At 38.6% G+C, this 20242-nt stretch overlaps 2 protein-coding genes across 3 annotated transcripts in view; both read right to left on the reverse strand.

Moving 5' to 3' along the window:
- LOC113161681 (inactive rhomboid protein 2) overlaps window positions 1-5134 on the reverse strand; it is a 38689-nt gene extending 33555 nt beyond the window's left edge. Inside the window, exon 1 of the mRNA XM_026359452.1 lies at window positions 4987-5134. The gene's annotated coding sequence lies outside the window, so the exon portion shown is untranslated. The remainder of the gene's footprint in view (window positions 1-4986) is intronic.
- A 1363-nt stretch (window positions 5135-6497) lies between these two features.
- acox1 (acyl-CoA oxidase 1, palmitoyl) lies at window positions 6498-20224 on the reverse strand. Of its 2 annotated transcripts, none has more exons than XM_026359459.1 (14): window positions 20000-20224; window positions 18929-19088; window positions 15472-15632; window positions 14340-14447; window positions 14063-14182; window positions 13823-13938; window positions 13561-13730; window positions 12944-13106; window positions 11620-11810; window positions 10687-10866; window positions 10028-10133; window positions 9594-9737; window positions 9055-9261; window positions 6498-8623 (listed from the first exon to the last, which is right to left on the reverse strand). In XM_026359459.1, exons 1-14 carry the CDS (start codon window positions 20106-20108, stop codon window positions 8573-8575), a joined length of 1986 nt encoding a protein of 661 aa, XP_026215244.1. In that variant the 5' UTR covers window positions 20109-20224; the 3' UTR covers window positions 6498-8572. The 2 variants fall into 2 exon arrangements, with proteins under 2 accessions (XP_026215244.1, XP_026215245.1); XM_026359460.1 differs by lacking the exon at window positions 15472-15632 and adding an exon at window positions 17485-17645.
- Window positions 20225-20242: the final 18 nt, after the last annotated feature.

Here is a 20242-nt window from a genome sequence, read left to right on the forward strand (position 1 = left end):
GTCATCATTATCATAATCATCGTCATCATTTTCTGATCTCACTCACCCACAAACACAATCACAATTTAATGGTATTGGTATTTAATGGCCATGGCAATAAGCAGCCAGCCACAAACCACAAGGTCAGTGGTGGATTACTACTTCTTGTTGGCTCCATGTTGAAACGTCCTCAAGAAAGACACTGAATCCCATGTTTCATGTTTGTGTAACTTGGATGTCCAGTGTTTTCCACACCATTTTATGGATGGTTGACAAAGAGTTGTTAAATTTATATTGATAACATGTCATTAAAATGTTCATATCTTGGAATGATACTGCAGCACCTGTTGGACCAAAAATCTACACGCGTCTACACAGACCAACGTTAGCTTGTTTAGACTAACAAAGTGAACGCTATTATCATGAACTGAGTGCTGCTGCCAATGCTACTATGTAAACAAAGTTACCGTTCAGCTGTGTGTAACTTTCCGTCATTGTGTTGACAATTTCGTTTTAAATACAGTTTTCATGGTAACATTTTAGCTGGAGCTCACAACTTCAAAGAGCATTTAAAGGGTTTTGACAAAGTTCTAGGGTTAGAGTTAGAATTGGGTTTTGTTTGGAATGGATTATGTCTATGAGTGTCCTCAAGTATAGTAAGACATGACTGTGTGTGTGTGTGTGTGTGTGTGTGTGTGTGTGTGTGTGTTAGAAAGAGTCTTACAGTAAATGGGCCAGCAGCCATATGGCAGAATGCCTTCATAATGAAGAGGAGTGTGCTGCTTTAACGCAACCTTTTTAAGACAATCATCAAGCCTTTATGGTAGCAAGGAAATGAAGTAGTTTTAATACACTTAATACACATAAAAAGATGGACAACATGTTAATTTGCTCCGTTTGTACTATTGTTATTTGTGTAGAGTACAAACTGATCATCGCTGAGCAGACTCATTATGCTAACATGAGCTTAATCAGCTGACTGAAGGCGTGGGTGAGTGTGTGAGTTTTAGTGGTGTCTGTGTGCTTGTGTAATTCAGAGCAACAATCGAAACTGCCCCCTCATTCTTCACTTCCAACCACAACCTCTAATCAAAATTACATACAGTGGCATAAAAACGTATGTGAAATTTCTTGGTTTTCTGCATTCATTCGTGATAAAATGTGATATGATCTTGATTTAAGTCAAGAGTAGTAACAAATATAATGCGCCTAAAATAAAAACACAAAACAAATTCTGATCTTTCCTGTATGTCTTTTTTGAGAACAACTATAAAGGGTAATGCAAATGAAAGATCTTTTTTTGTGTGTGTGTGTGCATGTTATAATTTTAGGCACATTATATTTGTTAATCCCCTCGACTTAAAGATCAGATCAGATTGCCACTGAACATATCCTATTACCCTTCTTTGACTGATAATAGCACTTGGGTACCTCAAATAGATCAATAGTTCCATTGCAATGCTATTAGACAACAGTAATTCACTATTGAGTTATCTTGTTTGAGAAGGACCTCGTCTTCAACCTAGCAATTCCAGAAGCAAGTTTAGTTGTTGCACCCTTTTCCAAGAGCTTGCAAGCCCAAACCTGCATGAAAGAGTTGCTGTTGCAAATTCCAGCTTTGTTACCAGTCCAAAAGATCCTCACTACCCACAAGACATGACCTAAACACAAGGTATTGCTACCCTGTTGCATTTTCTCTCTGTCACTGGTACAACAGTACACGTCAGTGTGTTGTAACATGCCACCTAAAACAGCTAACTGCTGAGGGTTTTGTCTGAGACATTATTGTCAACAACCAGCTTGGCTGTTAAAACTGAGACAAAGTAGTGTACAGTTCTGTCACAAACTAACTGCAGTGCCAGACAAAGCTTGAATAAAGACATTTTGTCCAGTCCTGGATGTAAACAGCAATTCTTGTAAGGTTTAGAAATCTTTGGGTTTGAATGAATTTCCACAGTACCCCATATATGAAATAATGAATCAAACACTGGGGAATAACAGTTGGAATACAACTGCAGGAAAACATTTCAGAAGCCTAGACAGCTGCTTGATGCTCCTGATAGTGTAGTGGGCTCTGATGATACAAGGAGAAAGGCCCAATTTTTATCTGGCATGTTACAGCATAGCAGCTGAAAACAGATACCACCATGGAAGGAAGGCCCAAGTGGGAAGTGATAAACGGATCTGATTGTGACAGACTGGAAGAGACTACTTGAGCAATTCCCTGCTATGGTTTAAAACCAAACTTAACAAGAAAAACAAGTCATCATTTCTGGAAACGACAAGATGTCTAATTTGACTTGTACTCGATTGTACTATATAGAGAGTTTTGTTAAACTCATGTTTCCCTAAACTAACAAAGTAAACATTTTGAGTAGGACTTGATCACAGTTTTCCTTTATACAGTCTGTTAACTCATTGACAGGTGCACAACTGGTGCAAACAGCACACCACTTCAACCATGCAGACACAGCTGTCAGGTCGTTGCTTGTATTACAACACACACCCTGCTTTTCATATTTCCTCTTTCCTCTTCTGGGCTGCATTCACAGCTGCGTAAAGTTAGCATGACATGCTTATGCATAGTGTAATGGAAAACACAACGCAATAACAACCTATTACTTATAAGTACATGTAGTAGCTCATGGAGTTAATTTTAGCTGGGCACTGTATAAAGGATGAGGTTATTAGGTTTTGAATAAATTTAAACCTGCCCAATGTTCTTGCTGCTTGTTATTGTCTTTATTGCCTGCTGTTCTTTTCTCTCTTCTCTTTCCACTCACCCCAACCGGTCGAGGCAGATGGCCGCCCACTATGAGCCTGGTTCTGCTGGAGGTTTCTTCCTCTAAAGGGAGTTTTTCCTCTCCACTGTTGCTTAAAGCTTGCTCAAATGGGATTGTTGGGTTTTCTCTATAATTTTTTGCATAAATATTGTCTGTAAGGTCTTAAACCTTACACTGTAAAGTGCCTTGAGATAACTTCTGTTGTAAATTGGCACTATACAAATAAAACTGAATTTAATTTAATTGAATTGATTTAAAGATGTCATAATACCTCCGATTCATTTGATTGTATTCAGGGGCAACGTGTTACTAGCATTTTAGCCTTTTTGAAGGAAACACCATTCTTCCACATACTGTTCTGAAACAGACTTAAAAACAAAAAGGTAAAAAACTAAATGTGTTGAACTGGATTTTGCATATCTGTAATGTGACAACAGACAAACAGTGGTAAATATAGCAATGACAAATGCTGTCATAGTGATAATTTCTGCAATAGGTTTTTAGCACCTCCACCTCCACATGATGGATTAATGGATGGATAATGTTGTCCATGCAGCTCACCATTATGAGTTGTCCAGTGTACTCAGTACATAATTTAAATGTTGATAATATTTTGATGGAGAACCTGTATTAGAGCTGTGCAATATATACATATTAGATCATGAACAAATTAATCCCTCCACAAGCTGATTGTCAGTAATGTGCTACCATGCACATCATCTATCAGCTGCAGTTCTATGGCCTATATGGAGCACATGGAGCAACTACAAGACCAGAACAAACAACTCTAGTGAAGGCACAATGACGGGACAAGGATAATAACTAGAGATTTTTTCAAACACATCCATTCCACTGCTGTAGTTGAAATGTGACACAATTCAACACACAATTCAAAAGGTCGTTTGTTTTTTGACAGCTGATTTATGGTCTAGCCACAGCTTGCCTGTTATTCTTTTTCTTTTAGATTTTGTTACCTTGTAGGGTTTTTTTTTTTTTTTTAAACATGACAACATAACAAGACTTAAGCCTCAGTTTAAAGATTAAATGATTATTCTACTGGGAGGGGTTGTGACAACACGTCTACTCCTACACACATTTCTGTTTGAGACCAGTGAGAAACTTCTGCGTTATCTTCATCTATGTAAAGAAGAACTGAGACACAATTTATGTAACACTACACAGGAGGCAGCTGTAAACACACAAGAGACCCATGTATGAACACAGACACATGTATGAACACAGACACATGTATGAACACAGACCCATGTATGAACACAGACACATGTATGAACACACACACACATGTATGAACACACACACACACATGTATGAACACACACACACACATGTATGAACACACACACATGTATGAACACACACACATGTATGAACACAGACACATGTATGAACACAGACACATGTATGAACACACACACATGTATGAACACACACACATGTATGAACACACACACATGTATGAACACAGACACATGTATGAACACACACACATGTATGAACACACACACATGTATGAACACAGACACATGTATGAACACAGACACATGTATGAACACACACACATGTATGAACACAGACACATGTATGAACACAGACACATGTATGAACACACACACATGTATGAACACAGAGACATGTATGAACACAGAGACATGTATGAACACACACAGACACATGTATGAACACAGAAGCAAAGAGAAGCTACAACACAATGCAAACTTCACTTTGTGTCCGTCAACTCGGGCCATTTGTCAGCTGTTTAAAAATGCAAATGAAGGTGTGATACAGCAAACTCATTTGGAGGCGCCTGTACACGGTGACTACAACTTACTTTATACTGATAACAGAAGGAAACCTGAGATGAATAATGGGATTTGTCCGGGCGGGCAGAGCAACAAAGGGCCTGTCTCAGCCCGTCTCAGCACGCCTCCAGCGGCCGTTGAAGCTAACACCGTAACTGTCATCTAGCTAGCTCGGTCTTCCTTAAAAAACAAAAACTCAGCTGGCTTCACAGCTAATATTAAAACGTCCTCCATCGTTACACGGAGCCCTTACACACGGTGATGTTAACATATGGGAAAGGTGTTTTTATTTTTAAAACTCAGTAGTAGCCGCTGACTCAATTAATTTGACTTCTCCTTAACTTTTATCGGCTTCAACACAGAGAAAACCAACGCGGGGTCCGAGGAGTTTTCAATACACTCACCTCCGAGAAGAAATACGTTGTTTTTTATTCATTAGAAGAGGATAAAAGTCCGAAATGCTACCGATACTGAAGGCTACTGTCCTCCGGTGTGCCACTACTTCCCTCTTTCTCTCTTCCAACATCCTTGACTGGGGCTCCTCGGAAGAGCGTGGGGCGGAGTTACGACTTGTCTTATCCACAGAGGAGACGAGCTGGGCCGGATCCAGCCCCTCCAGCAACGAGCGGTGTCTGCACGGCAACACTGTGGACTTCAAATAGTGCAAATCTTTACTACATTAACATTAAACAGCCTGAATAACTGTACACAGCCACTTTAATAGCTGCAGTGTTTGCGTTTGTGCAGGATAATACTGACAAAAGCTCAAATGAAGATTTGAAATTGACCACTGGTACACACAGGGGGGTTTTATGTAAAGCCACAGTATGGAACTGTTTTCAATATTTTGAGGAAATATTATTGTTTGCCTGGGTGTACAAACCTGCTTTTGTACGTCCCGTTGTCATGAAATAGTTATCCCATGAATGCCTTGAGGGGATTTCTTCAAATGTCTTAAAAATGTCCACTGGGACTGAATAATGAAGTGATTAGCTTTTGGTGGTCAAAGGTCAAGGTCACTGTGCCCTCATGTCATGTCTGTTGCGTTCTCATCAATGTTATATTTCACAAATAACCTGTAGGTTTCATTAGGTGTTGCACAAATGTGCACATGGACAGACATGCATATCTGTTGTATTCTCTAAAACATGTTAACCCTTGGTCCCCATGTGAACACAGGAAGAGGTGCTATACTACATCTCAATAGTGTCTTTAACTACAGAGGTAGTAGAAGCACACAAACTTAGTATAGTACTTATGTAGTAGTACATATAGTTGTCTAAAAACCCAATCCAGAAGTACCACTTTATATTCTCTCAAGTTTAAGTATTAAGTATAAACTCTAAAATGTACCTGAAGTGAAAAAGTACAAGTACTCCACTAAGAAAACATTGTATTTTAGATAATTTGTGTTTAATTTGTGTTATATGTTTTTATTGATGATCAACATTTACACAATGTAACCGGTAACAAAAACGTAAAATTATGCAGTAGTAAAAGTAAAATTTTTCCAATTGTAATAGAGAGAAATGAATATAACTTGGAACTGAATATAACTTGTACATGACGAAATGTGCATGGCTTTTTACTACTACCTCTGATTTTCTGTTTTAAGAACTTCAGCCCGTGTCTTTTGTCCACATGCAGACCCCTAGTTGTTAATAGTGTCTCTTTTAAAAGCTGAGGTCCAGTCACAGTACAAGTGGTGGCAAGTGGTTTTATATTATATTATGTTGCTGCTACTTTTCACTTAGAATATATGAGATTGTAAAGTTCCTTCAGCACATTTCTTTAAAAGCGATGGGGCATGATAATAATACTAAAGCACTGTTGACCAAAGTGGGCTTCTTCAGCTGGCTTAAAAATCATTTCCAGCTGGATAACTACAGACTTAAGACAGATACAACACAACAAATACTGATTATTTGTTTTTTATTAATAGTCCTCACAAGTCAAATGATTTACTTTATAATGTAAAAAGATTGAAACCAATGTTATTTAATTAAACATGTTGACAAATGATAACACAAATTAACAAACAGCTTTGTGGTTACACATTATCTATCATGCTCTTACAGCAAAAATCAACTGATTGCTCGTTCGTAAACACAGTAATGAAATACTATAAGCTTTATAAGAACATTCTCAAGTAGTTAGATTAGGAAAGACAACTTCCTCAGGCACGTAATTATCCCACATATCATCTTTACAGTTCACAGTAAGGCTGTACATCAAACCTCTTCCTTCTCGTTGTGTCATTACAGTCGCAAAATGTGAATCTGAATGTTACTAGGTCTGCTGCTACCTTTATTTCATAAGCCTCAGTACCGTTTAAAGACTACAGCAGATTAAATAAATCAAATGCAATTATCCACCAATTCTGTGAAATCGTCTAGATTTGCCTGCTAAATCAAATGATGACAGAATTTTTTAGAACTTTTTTTTGATACTGTAATAACACAAAACAGTGAAGCGCTAATCTAGAAAAAGTCTGCATGTTTCAGTCTAATTTGAATATCAGTTTTGCATATTGCAGCATATGAATAATAGAATAATTGAATATTTAAAAAGTGTTTTATTAAAAGAATCATCCTAGTTGGCTTAGGTGTGACCCTTCTTAATAATAAATCAACCCCACACAGCAGGGAGGGAGAATACTAATGCACATATACAACGTACTGCATACTAGGCCTCATTAAAAACTTTCAGACATGTCCTCACACATGATTTTCTCACATTTGACATTCTTCACCTCACAAAGTTATCTGCTCAAAGCTTTTTATCACACAGTCACATTCAAAAGCATGTGGACATACAGAATGGCGTAAGCATGACAGAACAGAAAACCGCAACATACGCTGAGAAATTCTGAGAATCAGCAAATTTTCTCAGAAACTGGGCAATTTTGAACATAACACTCGACAGTGCTGAAGTATTTGAACACATCTACATCCATCAATGACACAAATATTCTTTACACAGCAACATACAGCATGTACCAATTGCAAAAAGGCAAATTAATGATTTTATGACTAAGAGTTTAGGCCTTGGTAGACTGTTGTGACAAACATGTCACCTTTCTTGCCTGCTGGAGGCAAGTATTTGACAAACAATTCACATTTAAACTTAAAATAATATGCAGATATTTTATGTAGTGGAAGTTTCATAATGGTATTATCACAAAATCTTATAGGGTAAAATTTCGGCAGCTTGTTTATATATTGCAAACTTCAGCACAATTGTCATTTAACTCATAATATCAGACCATAAATAACAGCTATTGGAGGGTAGGTCACATCAACCTTGTGCAATTTCTTCTTAAGGACTACAGCAACTAAATGACAAATAAATGCCTGTTTTTATGACAATTATAACAAACAGCAAAGTGCCCTTTTTAAATAAGCTGGTCCTTGTATTAATGGGAAACAACTAACTTCGATGTTGGCTTGTTCACTCTAAAATTATGCAACATTCATTATAACATTCTGTTCTTGTTAGAAAAAAAATGAGATGACAAGTCCATCTTGACTGGCTCACAGCGAGGAGCCATCAGGCACGCAGCAGACGAATAGAAAAGAAAAGGAAACATGAAATGCTAAGAAACTTTCCAGTGGATTTTCTCTTCAGAAAAGATAGCAACCTAAAGCTTTTTTAGTTAGTGGGGATGAAAATATTTCCTTAGGAGATTTCTAGATATTTTTTGAATTCCTTGCTTTATTTCTATTCCTCATTCTAATCTTGTTGCAGGCTGTAAAGACCGTTTGAAACCATTTCGTTATATAGTGTGATTTTCTCAATCACCCAAGACCAGTTTGTTGTCAGTATACCACAGGCCTTAGAGAGGCTGATTATAAAGGTAGCGTCATCACAAAGAGTAGAAGACACTACATTCCTTCAGACTGGTCAGCACTAGCTGATTTTTGATTGAAGATCATGATGTGGTTGATATGATGGATATGCAGAGTTGAAGGATCAAAGCCAGGAATCACCTTACAGTTTGGACCGCAGGGGCTTCAGGTACTTGTGGAAGGATTCATGGACCTGTGGAAGAAAGAAGGACTTTCATATTGCTATCTACACTTATATGAATAGAACTCTTTTTTTCCAAATCTACCGCGACCCGGCCCTTGACATGCTGAAGAAGTTGTATATATGTTTTTTTATCCATACCAAATAAAAATTATCATATTCAGCCAATACTCCTGCCATATTGAAATGCTTCTCTTGCCATATAACACAAATACACACATATTGAAAAGCTTTACCACCATTATCATGGTCACATGCGACTCGTTGCCAAGCTTATATATGTTCCAATGATGCATGCTTTATTTTAGCATATGTTGTAGTCAGCTAGTATAGCTGTGGGGCTCTGTGGTAAATTAAATGTCTCTGACCTAACAATAAAATATTTTATGAGGGCTACTTGCACGTGATCATCTTATTTTATGATTGTAATGACGCTGACTGACCTCAGTGGAGTTTAAGGGTGAGCGGCGAGCCCATTCGAACATGTGCTCATAGACGTTTCCGTCGTATCGTCCCAGGACTGAATTCAGCTTCTTGTCATGAAAGTCAAAGGCATCTACCAGTGCCACAGCGTTGGGTCTCAGCTGAGAGAGCAGCTCCTTGATACGAACAGAAATCTGCAGCACCTGGGGTACACTCAGCAGTCCAGCCTAAATGAATAAATGAATAAGTTAATGTGATATGAATGAAAAAAATGCTGCACGTAAACTGGTTACTGCAAATCTACCTATACAATAAATGCACACCAGTAATCAGATTTCTCCTCTATCATGGACTTACTTTGCAAGCATTACTCACAGATTGTAACTGCACTGTGAAAGAAGACACGGCTTTTCTTTTTGCACAGGAAACACATACATATCAGATATAAAGTACATTTTCTAACTTCAGAGCTTACATGATGTCTTACATGTTATGTTCCATTTAAAGCTCAAGTGAATATGGTGATCAAATTTCTTGTATATGTTATGATTTTCCTGACCTGTAGGAAGTCCCCAGAGTTCTGGGTGATGCCTTGCAGGGCGTAGAGCAGAGCCAGAGCTGACAGCACTGAGTGTACTGCTGTGTCACCGATCTCTCCCAGCTTGTCAGTAAAGAGCTTCACTACAACATAGTGACAGTGGGCCTGCAGACAAAATCCAGGACAATGTATAGATGGATCAAATAAGCTGCAGAGATTACAACAACATGCAATGTCTAAAATACCATAAAATGGATTGATGTCAAAACTACCACGGGCTGGTTTTTATATAGAAAGATAACAGCTTAGTTTAAATTCTCTTTACGCTTTTTCAATATTTAGGACAAAAAAGCAAGCAAATGTGCAGATGTTTTAGTGCGCCAATTCCTGGTCTAAAGTTAGGCATTCACAGCTCATTTAAAGTTCAGCGCACACACGCACACACAGGAACTTACATCTGAGGCTCTGACCAGATCGATCGCACTGTTGTTCCAGGCATCCTCCTCACTCTTCCTGCGCTGCAGCTCTTGCTGGATGCTCTTAGCCGCCAGCTCTACAAGACTTAAAAAAAAAAAAAAAAAAAAAAAAAAAACACCATCTACATCAACCAAATTATTTAAAAACATTAAAAATATAACCACACTTTATACCACCTAGCTTTACCAACATGCCACAGGACTGTCACAAATTTACAACCGTCAGACAAATCGGTCTTTTATATAGGAAGAAATAGGAGAAAACCACTTAGGGACTCATATCAGAAGATAATAGCTGCCCACACACGATCTTTTGCTTTTTATGCCTCTAATATCTCCACTGGCAGGGCACATTCTGTCACCCTCCACCAGACTGCTTAGCCACTGTTGGTGCTCCTCACACAGCTGACACTGACTGCCAAATGAATTTAGACGTGACTAAGGCTGACAGCATGAAGGAATATGGTTGGGGTAACATATCACATCGGATAGAGAAACGACAAATGCAGAAACATGGATGACAGGAGAGAACAGCAGATTTAGACAGACATGGAAAAGTTAACCAGAAATTAGAACACAGACCCCAGTTGATGGTGTCGCTTTATTTTTTTTTCATCTGTTGTTCTTGTATCTCTTACATGGCAGCTCGCAGTTTGTAGACCTCCACCAGACTGCTGAGGTCATTAATGTCGACCACGGTGGGTCTGGAAGCAACAGGCTGGGGCTGGACCCTCTGGTGTTGTGCTTCATTCAGGTACGACACAATCCCACTCAGCTGCTGGCCATTCTTAACCTGGCGATAGCTCTTGACCAGGTATCTGCATAAACAAGGTTAAAATATTAAGCACAGGAGCATGAGCTATTTATGCGATTACCACCACTAAAATCAGTCGCACCCAAATGCAATTAATCTTTGTGGCTGTGTTCAGAAAATATTCTTTATTTTTTATCTATTCTACATGGTAATCTCGTTTTGTTAACGCCACATGAACGCCTGGTTTTGTTTATCAACTTATTCATTCATTCTCAACACTGTTGGGTTTTCTGTGTGAACATAATTAGAAACAAGCCCTTTGTAAAACTGAACATGTCACGAACTGTTCACACAATATCAGTTCGCCTGAGAAAACAATATCTCCACAAAAGGACAAGACAAGTTTCTGAAACTAAAACACTGACTTTTACAGTACTTGTGAAACTAAAGCCATCACAACTATTATTTAGGGCGTGAAATGTGACCCGTGTTTGTTTTTGCTGTGGGAGGACTGTGGGTGTCTTGCCTGCATTTGCAGTCCGTTACGGCTGCTGTGTGGGAGCATGTTTATGTCTGTATGCGTCTCACTCCAAGTCTCATTCTCTTTGAGTGTGGGATAAAGACCATGGGTTGAAAAGCTAATTCTTCCATGTGTACTTTGTGTGAGCACTGCTACTTGAGTATGTATAAGTACTGTGACAATAAAAACAAATTAAGAAGCTTTTTTTTCCTGTTTGTGTCAGAAGTGGGTTGAGAGCTTGGTAAGTCCGGGTTAGGTGTCACATTTGTGGTCATACATTTCTGAGTGGTGAGTTACCTCGCAGTCTGCAGCATCATGACTGTGTTCTCTCCCTCGTAGGTGCAAGTGGGGGTGAACTCGACATAAAGATCTGGCAAGGCACTGCTGCGAGAGTAGCCGTGGCCACCACAAGACATGCGACACACCTCAATGGCAGAGTTAGTTGCCCATGTGGTGAATGCCTTCAGACCTGCAGACAGGGCATGAAGCTGCACAGGAAGAGCAGAGGGAGAAAACACAAATTTTAAAGATTACCAAGCAAAGATTTAAAACAAAGAATGAGTCATGGATGGCTTTTTTTTTTATTTCCACTATACGAAGTACTATTTCAATAAGCAAGTATAAAGATTACTTTGTAATACTGTTTAGAGCACCATTACCCTTAACTATGAAACTACAACACTCCTACAACATATTGTGTAACTGGTATAACAGTTTAACACCTGTGTAAGAGTGACAAAACTAAACATTATAAGAAAACGAAAGTAGACTATATGGCACAGTGGCTATAGTAACAACTGTGTAAACTAATAAGATTTATTAAATGACTAAATAGTATTGACAGCAATAATGTAAATATTATACCAAACTCTTTGTTCAGCACACCACGATGAATATAGACTAAATCACTAGCATATTTTTGGCAGATAATGTTGATCACGGTTGAATGCACTGAAGGTTGTTATGTTTATCATCTCCATATGTCCATTTAAATGTCTAAATTCTTTCTGTGTCCACATGCCTTACTCATTTTTTGCATGGATCTGCACCAACATTTATCCCCCACGACTTATACACATAGCCTATGCTTACTTTAATTGAAGTTATACACGAGTATCAGCCACCATATTAATACTGTCAGTTTTTATTTTGGGGTTACTGTTGTCCGGATGAGCGCTCTGACAGGTGTGCAGATAGACAGCGCTATATACTGTACAGCAGCTGTTATGCTGTGTGTTGTTGACACCTAAAATTAAACCACAAGATGAAACATCATGTTACCATTTTGGCTGATTGGCTGATCACTTTAAAACTCATCCAGGCTGCAGTTGTTTATACTGTAACTTGCAGAATGACTTGTCTGATGATGCTGTCCCACTCAGATGTGCAAAACACTAATGCAGTCAGCTCCAGTTGCAAAGTGACACAAAGAATTGATTTTTAGCAAATGATCTGTCATTTTGCTGTCTGCCAGCTGCATTCTCAGTTACAGGAAGATAATCAAATGTTAAAAATTAATTTAAAAATTAGCATTTAGTCATTTTATGCCAGTACTTGCATATTAAAAATGAACAGCACAGAGTTCATAACAGCATTATCCGAGTGTATTTCTGGTCAGTACCTCTGGCAGTTCACTGAAGTCCCCCTGGTTGATGTCTCCAGTGATGCGGTGATATGTCTGCTTCATATACTGGCCGACAAAAGCGAAAGCATAAGACATAGCCAGCAGGGGGAAAAGCTTGTACTGCTGTGTTTGGTAGTCGAGGATCTGGGGCTCTGGCTCGCTGCAACACGTAAATACACAGGTAAGAACCAGCTCAATGCATGGAGATTTGGTAAGAGAGCAAATGACTACAAGATAAATACTTCCTCTACTTGTTGTGGCTTTGTCTAAATATATGACACTGACAAGTGTGCGTGGAATATATTTCATGTTCTGTCATAGATCATGTTTCAAGGCGAGGTAAATATTTCAACTCTTCATATCACAAACATTACCACATGTTTACTGTATAACTTTCCATGTTTTTAAGGAAGAAGTTTGACTAAGTAAACAGACTGTACTTTGATGCACAAGATATAAGCCATTCAGTTAATCTGCCATCTTAGACTTTTGCTCAGATAGATGTGGTTTTTACTCTGTTTAAAAAAACAAAAACAAAAAACAACAATTTCCAAATCTTGTAAACTGCTAGTGTTATGCACCGTTTGTGTAGCCATTTTTATTTATTGACTGACCCAGGGCGCATTTCAGACTGGTGACGAACAGCACTGTAACGTATTGCGATGGTGCAGGACTTGGCGAGGGCCCGAGCTGACTCGCCTACAATCATGGAGCGGATGAAGACCATGGTGCCATAGGTCAGTTTAGAGCTTGGTGGTTTTACGTAAGTCCCATCTGGCTCCACCTGGTGGAGAAACATACTCATTCTAACTCTTGACAATTCAGGTGCAAATGAAAAGCTGTTTTACGGCATCAACTCAAATCATTTTACATCACCTTGGCATACTTCATCAGCATGTTCTCTCTTGGGATTCGTACATTTTCTAGTTTCAGGAAGCCATTGTCAACTTCATTAAAGCCAAACTTGGGGCCGATATCCCCAACAACAATACCTTAGACAGACAGGAAAAAAAAACATTACGCAGACAGAAGAAGCAAGGGAGAGACAGGAAAGCAAACAAGCTCTTAGTTTACCACAAACACCACATCCTCAGAGAAAAAATAGATGGTGGTTACCTGGCAGGGGTTTATGAGTGTTCATGTCGCGGATGGGTACGATGAAAGCATGAAGACCATGACAATTTCCCTGAGTATATAGCTGGGCTAGAACTATGGCGTGGTTTGAGGTTTTCCCAACTGTAAAGACAGAGAGTGAATGTGTTAAAACGGGTTCGTTTTGAATCATTCAATTCCTTATTTCTGCTCACAGGAACTGTGATATTAGGCAAGTTCCAGGCTTCAAAATGACAAACAACACGTTTGTCTGCTCACATAACAGTGTCAATGTACTTACGTCCCCCAGGCCACCACTTGATAGAGCTGATTGTAGGACAGTTCAAGACAAACTCCTGTGTGGATGGGTCATAAGTGGCGGTAGTCTCCAGCCCTCTGAGGTGTGTGCCTAGAGAAGGACAACATTTTCATTAAAGCAGAATGTACACACAGGCAGTGCAGACTGCTTCAAAAAGCAAATAATGATTATGCAGCAATGTCGGTGAGATATTAAGGCATGAGTCTGTCAAGCATGCTTACTACTAGATTTATTAATGACAAAAATGACTGCTAAGACTAAATTAACACGAAGAGCATGAAGATTAACCGATTATCAAACAATTGTACAAACTATAACAATAAGCAAATAATCTAAATCAAAACATAAAATAGTAGAATAAACAGAAAACATGCAGAACATGTAAAACAAGTAAAATATGTAAAATCGGTTTTTAAAATAAAATGAATGAAGGCACTTTAAAGAATTTCAACACAAAGCAGCAAAGTGAATTGTGAATGTGTTTGACAGATCTTAAAAAACATGTAGTGTGTTATAAGTATGGATGGCCTTTTCACGTGTGTTGCTACACTAGTTTCCAGTCAAAGATAGATCCCAGCTGGTGCAAAAAAACATAATACAATCTAAGATGGTTAGTAAAGGTAAAATCTGAAACAACTAATCAGACTGTTAAAAGGAAAAGGACAAGGACAGGCTTCTCTAAGGGTTATAAAGGCTATTTGATGCACGCTGGTGATCAGTTACTATATATTTTCTGCAAAGAGCCTTCCCACTCATGGGGGAATCTTTCCCCAAATTAATCCACTTGTATCTTATGTTATGAAGGGCAAAATGAAGAAGTGCTAAAAACATACCTTCAACATCAGACAAACAACCTTTCTCAGGTAATTACTAATTCAAGATAAACTAGAGATAACTATGTCAGCTTCTACCACAATCCTACACGCACAAGTCTGCGTTTGCAGACATCAAACATCATTCAAACGTTATCATTACTGCACTATTTTTAGGTAAAGTTTTTGGCAGTAGAAATGATAAAGCAACTACATAATCCCTGTTTTGTGACCGTCCCACCTACAGTTAAACACTCCTCAGGCAAAACCGGCCTGGTATTTTGGGCTGCTTGTTTTTTTACCGTGACCCATCTCAGTCTGAGCGTAGGTGCCGATGATCTCTAGGTTCCAAGCAGGCATGAAGAACTTGTCCATTTGCTCTGGGGTGGCCTGGTTGAGCAGTGTGGGCAGGAACATCCCCAGATGGAGATCCAGAGGCTCTGGCCTGTCAGGGTGCACACAGCTAGGCCACGCAGGACAGGGGCACACGGAAAAGAAAAGGTGGTGATGCAGAATGATGGGAATTTGATGGAAAGTTCAGATGGGTGAGGAAAGATTGTTGGAAAAAGTATTAATAAAAACCCACAGGAGGGATTGAAAGGAAAGAATTGATGGGAGGTGATAAAGAATGTTAAAGTAAGCAGTAAAGATGGATGTGACAAAGACAAATTACAACAGCTTGTGAGCATGTCATGCATATTGGTACGATTGATTTGATCATATGGTCATAATTTGGCTTAACACTCATCTGAATGTATTGTTTGACTGCCACGTGTGAGTTTAAACACCTCAGTTTTGTATAGTACTTCAGTCTTAGTCAGTTTTTAGTTTAGGCTGTTCAGGTGGTGTTAGCTCCTTCTGACCATCAGCTGATCAAATCAAAGCATAACGTTGTGAATTAAACCTTGCTTTGCTACCTTTTACACATCTTTGCACCGAGTGGTCACATGTAACTTCTTGGCCATCACTACCTGGACCAAAAACGTTTGGTGAGATTCAGCGATTAAAAACATAATGGGTATGTTCACTTTATGTGCTGCTGTCTTACGTTTAAAGAGCTGGAGATTAATGGTTTTAAAGTAATGCCCAGATTAATCAGTAATTAAAATGTTCGTTAGCTGCAGCCATAATAAAGTGGCTGAGGGCATACTAGGTGATGACATGAATGATACTGAAGACCTTTGGCCCATTGTAGATCCAAACTTGCCACAACACAGACGAACAAAATGTTCACCTGTATTGTGGCAAGTTTGGCAGGTTTGGCAGGGCCTTCAGCTCCAGACCTTCAGTGTTGCTTTGCACAGATGAAATACAAATTCATAATAATATCTTGGCTTTGCTACAGAAAGGCAACAAACAATAGCTGGTTTGTCCTACATTCTCTCTCACAACAGATTTGTCAGCCTCTCAGATTACAAAGAGACATTCAGAAGCTAGAGCTCAGCCTTGTTATAATGTCCCAACATATCTCTGCAGAACATAATGTGGCTTCTCTTGCTTTTGATGTAACATTGTTGCATAAAAATCACCAAAACTTGCTGTGACTAACTTTAGGTTCAAGTCTGCACTAACTACTAGTTCAACCAATTAGGTTCTCCACCATTTCTGGTAATTTTAGATGTCAAAAGCCAAACCAACGACAGACTAGGAAAGAAAGACTAAATTACTGATTAGATTTAATTATCATGCATTTGAAAAAACATGGAAATTAATCACGACTCAGCAATCAAAATGCACTCAAGCTTTATCATTGAATCAAGAGGGAATGAGAGGGTGTGAGAAGGAGAACAGTCTAACTAAATGGGACTAAGCTTAAGACACACCAAAATGAATTTAATTGCAACATACTACTAAGCCAAAAAAATGCAGGTGACAACCACTAGTAAAGTGATGTTAATGTGCTACATATACTACACGTCGTAACAGGGCAGACATTGCCATCTTTCGTTAAAGTACAATGTAATGTATGTACACAACCGCTGGGACACACATGCAACTACTTTGCATTTTCTACATGATCTTGATCTGTCAAACACATACAACAAATCACCAGAACTACTCTTGGTACTGCAGTTTTCCAAACTGGCGGAAATGGGCCTTTTTTTCCTGCACCATGTATAATTTTTTGCAAAACATTAAAAACACAGAAGCTAATTTGTGCCCACTGTGCTACAATTAAACAATATATGCCCTCATCCATGGTTCAAGGCACTACAGGCCATTTTGTGCCATTTTATAGCAGCACAACAGAGTGGCGTCTGAGGGCCTTAAACAACAATCAAGTTAATAAACTTAGGGCTAAGTTCAGGACTGACCGTGACCCAGCTCAGTCTGAGCATACGTGCCCACAACCTGGTAGGAGTTTGCCAGAGGTAACCATTTCCTGGACTGCTGAGGGTCACACTGGCTGTACAGGGTTGGGGTGAACATGGCAAAGTGTAGCCCCATGGCCTCTTGATTGTTTCCTTTAACCAAACTGGGCAATGGGAAGGTAAATGATACACAGCTGAAGTTCAGACTCAATGTTACGCAAAAGTTGTATAATATTATATTATATAACATAATATATTTACTAACTCACAATTTGATAGAGGACCTGAAAGACAACGTGGGTTTATGGCTAAGGTTCAAGTTTGTTTCCTGCATACCGTACCTTCACATGACATAAAAAGTCAACAAGAAGTTGAGGTAAAGTACTTCATCATTAGGACTCAGTGAACTGGCAGCATATGTTTTATTTACATTTCCTTGTCCGGCCTCTTTCTGAGAAGTCATGTGATCCACATCTAAGCTTTGTTTAAGCAGATACTAATTCAAATTGTAACCGTGAAATGGGCCAACAGAAAACTTGGGAGTGAGAAAACAAAGGACACTGAAAGTTTGATGAAAATCTCAAATTGCATTCAGTTCTGCAGTTTCATATCTAACTTGTGAAAGCACTTCAGGACTACATGTTGCCATAGCTACCAAAGTGACAAACTGTAATGTGCATTTATGCAGTTCATACTGGGTGGCATTTCTTAAAAGGTTTATCTATTATATTGCACAATTGGTGAAAGTATAGCTGTGCCTACCCTTTGACACAGTTGCAATCTTATGATGAACTTTGCACTACCTGAATTTGTTTGCGTCAAGGCTGAAGGTGGCTACACAGATTGTTGATCAAGTTACAGTTTATATTATGCATTTCCCTCAAAGTCACATTTAAATGACTTTTTTCTAAAACAACCATTGTAAAGTTGTTAACACAGTTACCCGTGCTTCCTTTTTTCTCCCTTTTCATCAAGTGCACTGTTAATAGCTGAGCTCATATCATGGTTCCTAATCTATGACACCATGACAACCTTTGATATTTTAGTCCAATATAGGTAAAATAATTCAGTATACTGTATGTCAGTTGAAGAAAAATCCAGGTACGTTTACTTCTACAAAGGAGAATCAGGGTATAAAATCATAACCTGTACCAGATACAGTTTGTGTAATTTATGAATGACACACCCTTAATTCTGACTGTACTATATGTGACAAAGGTTATTTGAGTTGGTTTATATTAAAACACTTTATAACACTTAATGTAGTCACTGAGGAAAACAGTAAAAACACTATTACATGATACTTTTACATGCATGCAAAATTGTAAATGACTCGTCTTACTCTTCTCTTACTATTTTATTCTTGTGTGCTTGCTTGTGTGCTACATTTTTACCATCCAGAAACATGTGACAGTGTGTCACATATGGCAAATATTTTACCACATACTTCTTGTAGCAGTAGATCTCATCTGGGTCTGCGATGCCATACTCTCTGAGCTTCAGGATCATTTGGGCACTTTTTCTAACAGCCTGGTCATAGCGCTCACTGCGGGACAAGAAGTTCGGGTCCTCCTCCTTAAAGTCTGGGTCATTGAGAACCAGTGACTCTGCAGTGGATAGTAGAAATTAAAACAGAGATGTTTTTGTTAATGAAGTCAGAAACTATATATTACAATGATCGAACAGGATATTTTACAAAAGTTCATTCAAATTTGTGAACACATATGAAAAAATGTAAAAAAGTTGTTAGCATGTTAGCATCAAGATTCAAAAATGTGTAAGAAGAAATGTTTACATATCTTGTTTTTATAATGCCAGTGACTTGTAGATCAGCATCTGCTAACGTATCTAGACTGACCTTAACTCTGAGTAGCAATAAAACCATTGAAACCAATTTAAAACCAACAATCTCAAATGATGTCCTGCATGCCGATTTAAGGATTATACACAGACACAGATTAAGTGGCATACTGTGTGTAGTAAGATACATATAACATGTTTCCAAGACTGTAATAATGGGGTACAGTGTGATGTATAACGTGTGTCGCAGTGTAAAGACAGTGATATAATCAATACAACACAACAGTCTGAGAAAAGCTGAAACAGACATTACAGGTATTGAAACAATAACAATAACAGTAACAGTAACAGTACAAACTACAAGGATGTTTGCTAAATGACAAGAACGCCGAATTTAGCTCTGGATCATGCAAAAGCATCTTAACAATTTTAACTTTAGAAATAATACCATAAATTGAACACTGTGTGAGTTTTTCTTTTAAATACCGTGTTATTTTCATGCAATGGAGGACAAACATAAAGTTAGCTACCTAGCGGCCGTAGAAAAGACAGCTGCTAGCAACACCACAGCTAACAGTCATAAAACATTGTTTAATTAGCTCAATTTTCTCCCGTTTGTTGGCAAAGATTTTTACATTCATCACATTAAGTTTTATGTGTCAACAATAACAAGTACAACACAACCACTCAGCTACGGGGGAACACATTACAAACTCACCAATTTCTCGTCTTCTCTTGGTCTTTTGTGGACTTCCGTCCAAAACGTTGGTCAATTTCTCAACATCAAAAGTGGCATTTTCTCGCTCTTTCTTAATATCAGGATTCATGGCTCCGTGTCAGGCTGAAAACGGTTTTTCGTGTGGAAAAGAGTAATCAGGGCTGTGTTGTATAACCTCCTTCTAACCTGAAGGTTGGTCCTCAAGCGGCCTCCCCACTCCTGGCGCAGGCGCAGAGAGGCGGG

Source organism: Anabas testudineus, chromosome 1 (assembly GCF_900324465.2).
Source record: "Anabas testudineus chromosome 1, fAnaTes1.2, whole genome shotgun sequence".
NCBI lineage: Eukaryota > Metazoa > Chordata > Actinopteri > Anabantiformes > Anabantidae > Anabas > Anabas testudineus.

What these genes read in the sequence shown, in the direction of transcription:
- acox1 (XM_026359459.1), bottom strand. Translation starts at nt 20,108, where the DNA reads ATGAATCCTGATATTAAGAAAGAGCGAGAAAATGCCACTTTTGATGTT. An exon ending in CAAGAGAAGACGAGAAATTG is followed by an intron (nt 19,089 to 19,999) that starts GTGAGTTTGTAA and finishes TATCCACTGCAG; the next exon opens with AGTCACTGGTTCTCAATGAC. An exon ending in ATGATGCTGCAGACTGCGAG is followed by an intron (nt 10,867 to 11,619) that starts GTAACTCACCAC and finishes TTGTTTATGCAG; the next exon opens with ATACCTGGTCAAGAGCTATC.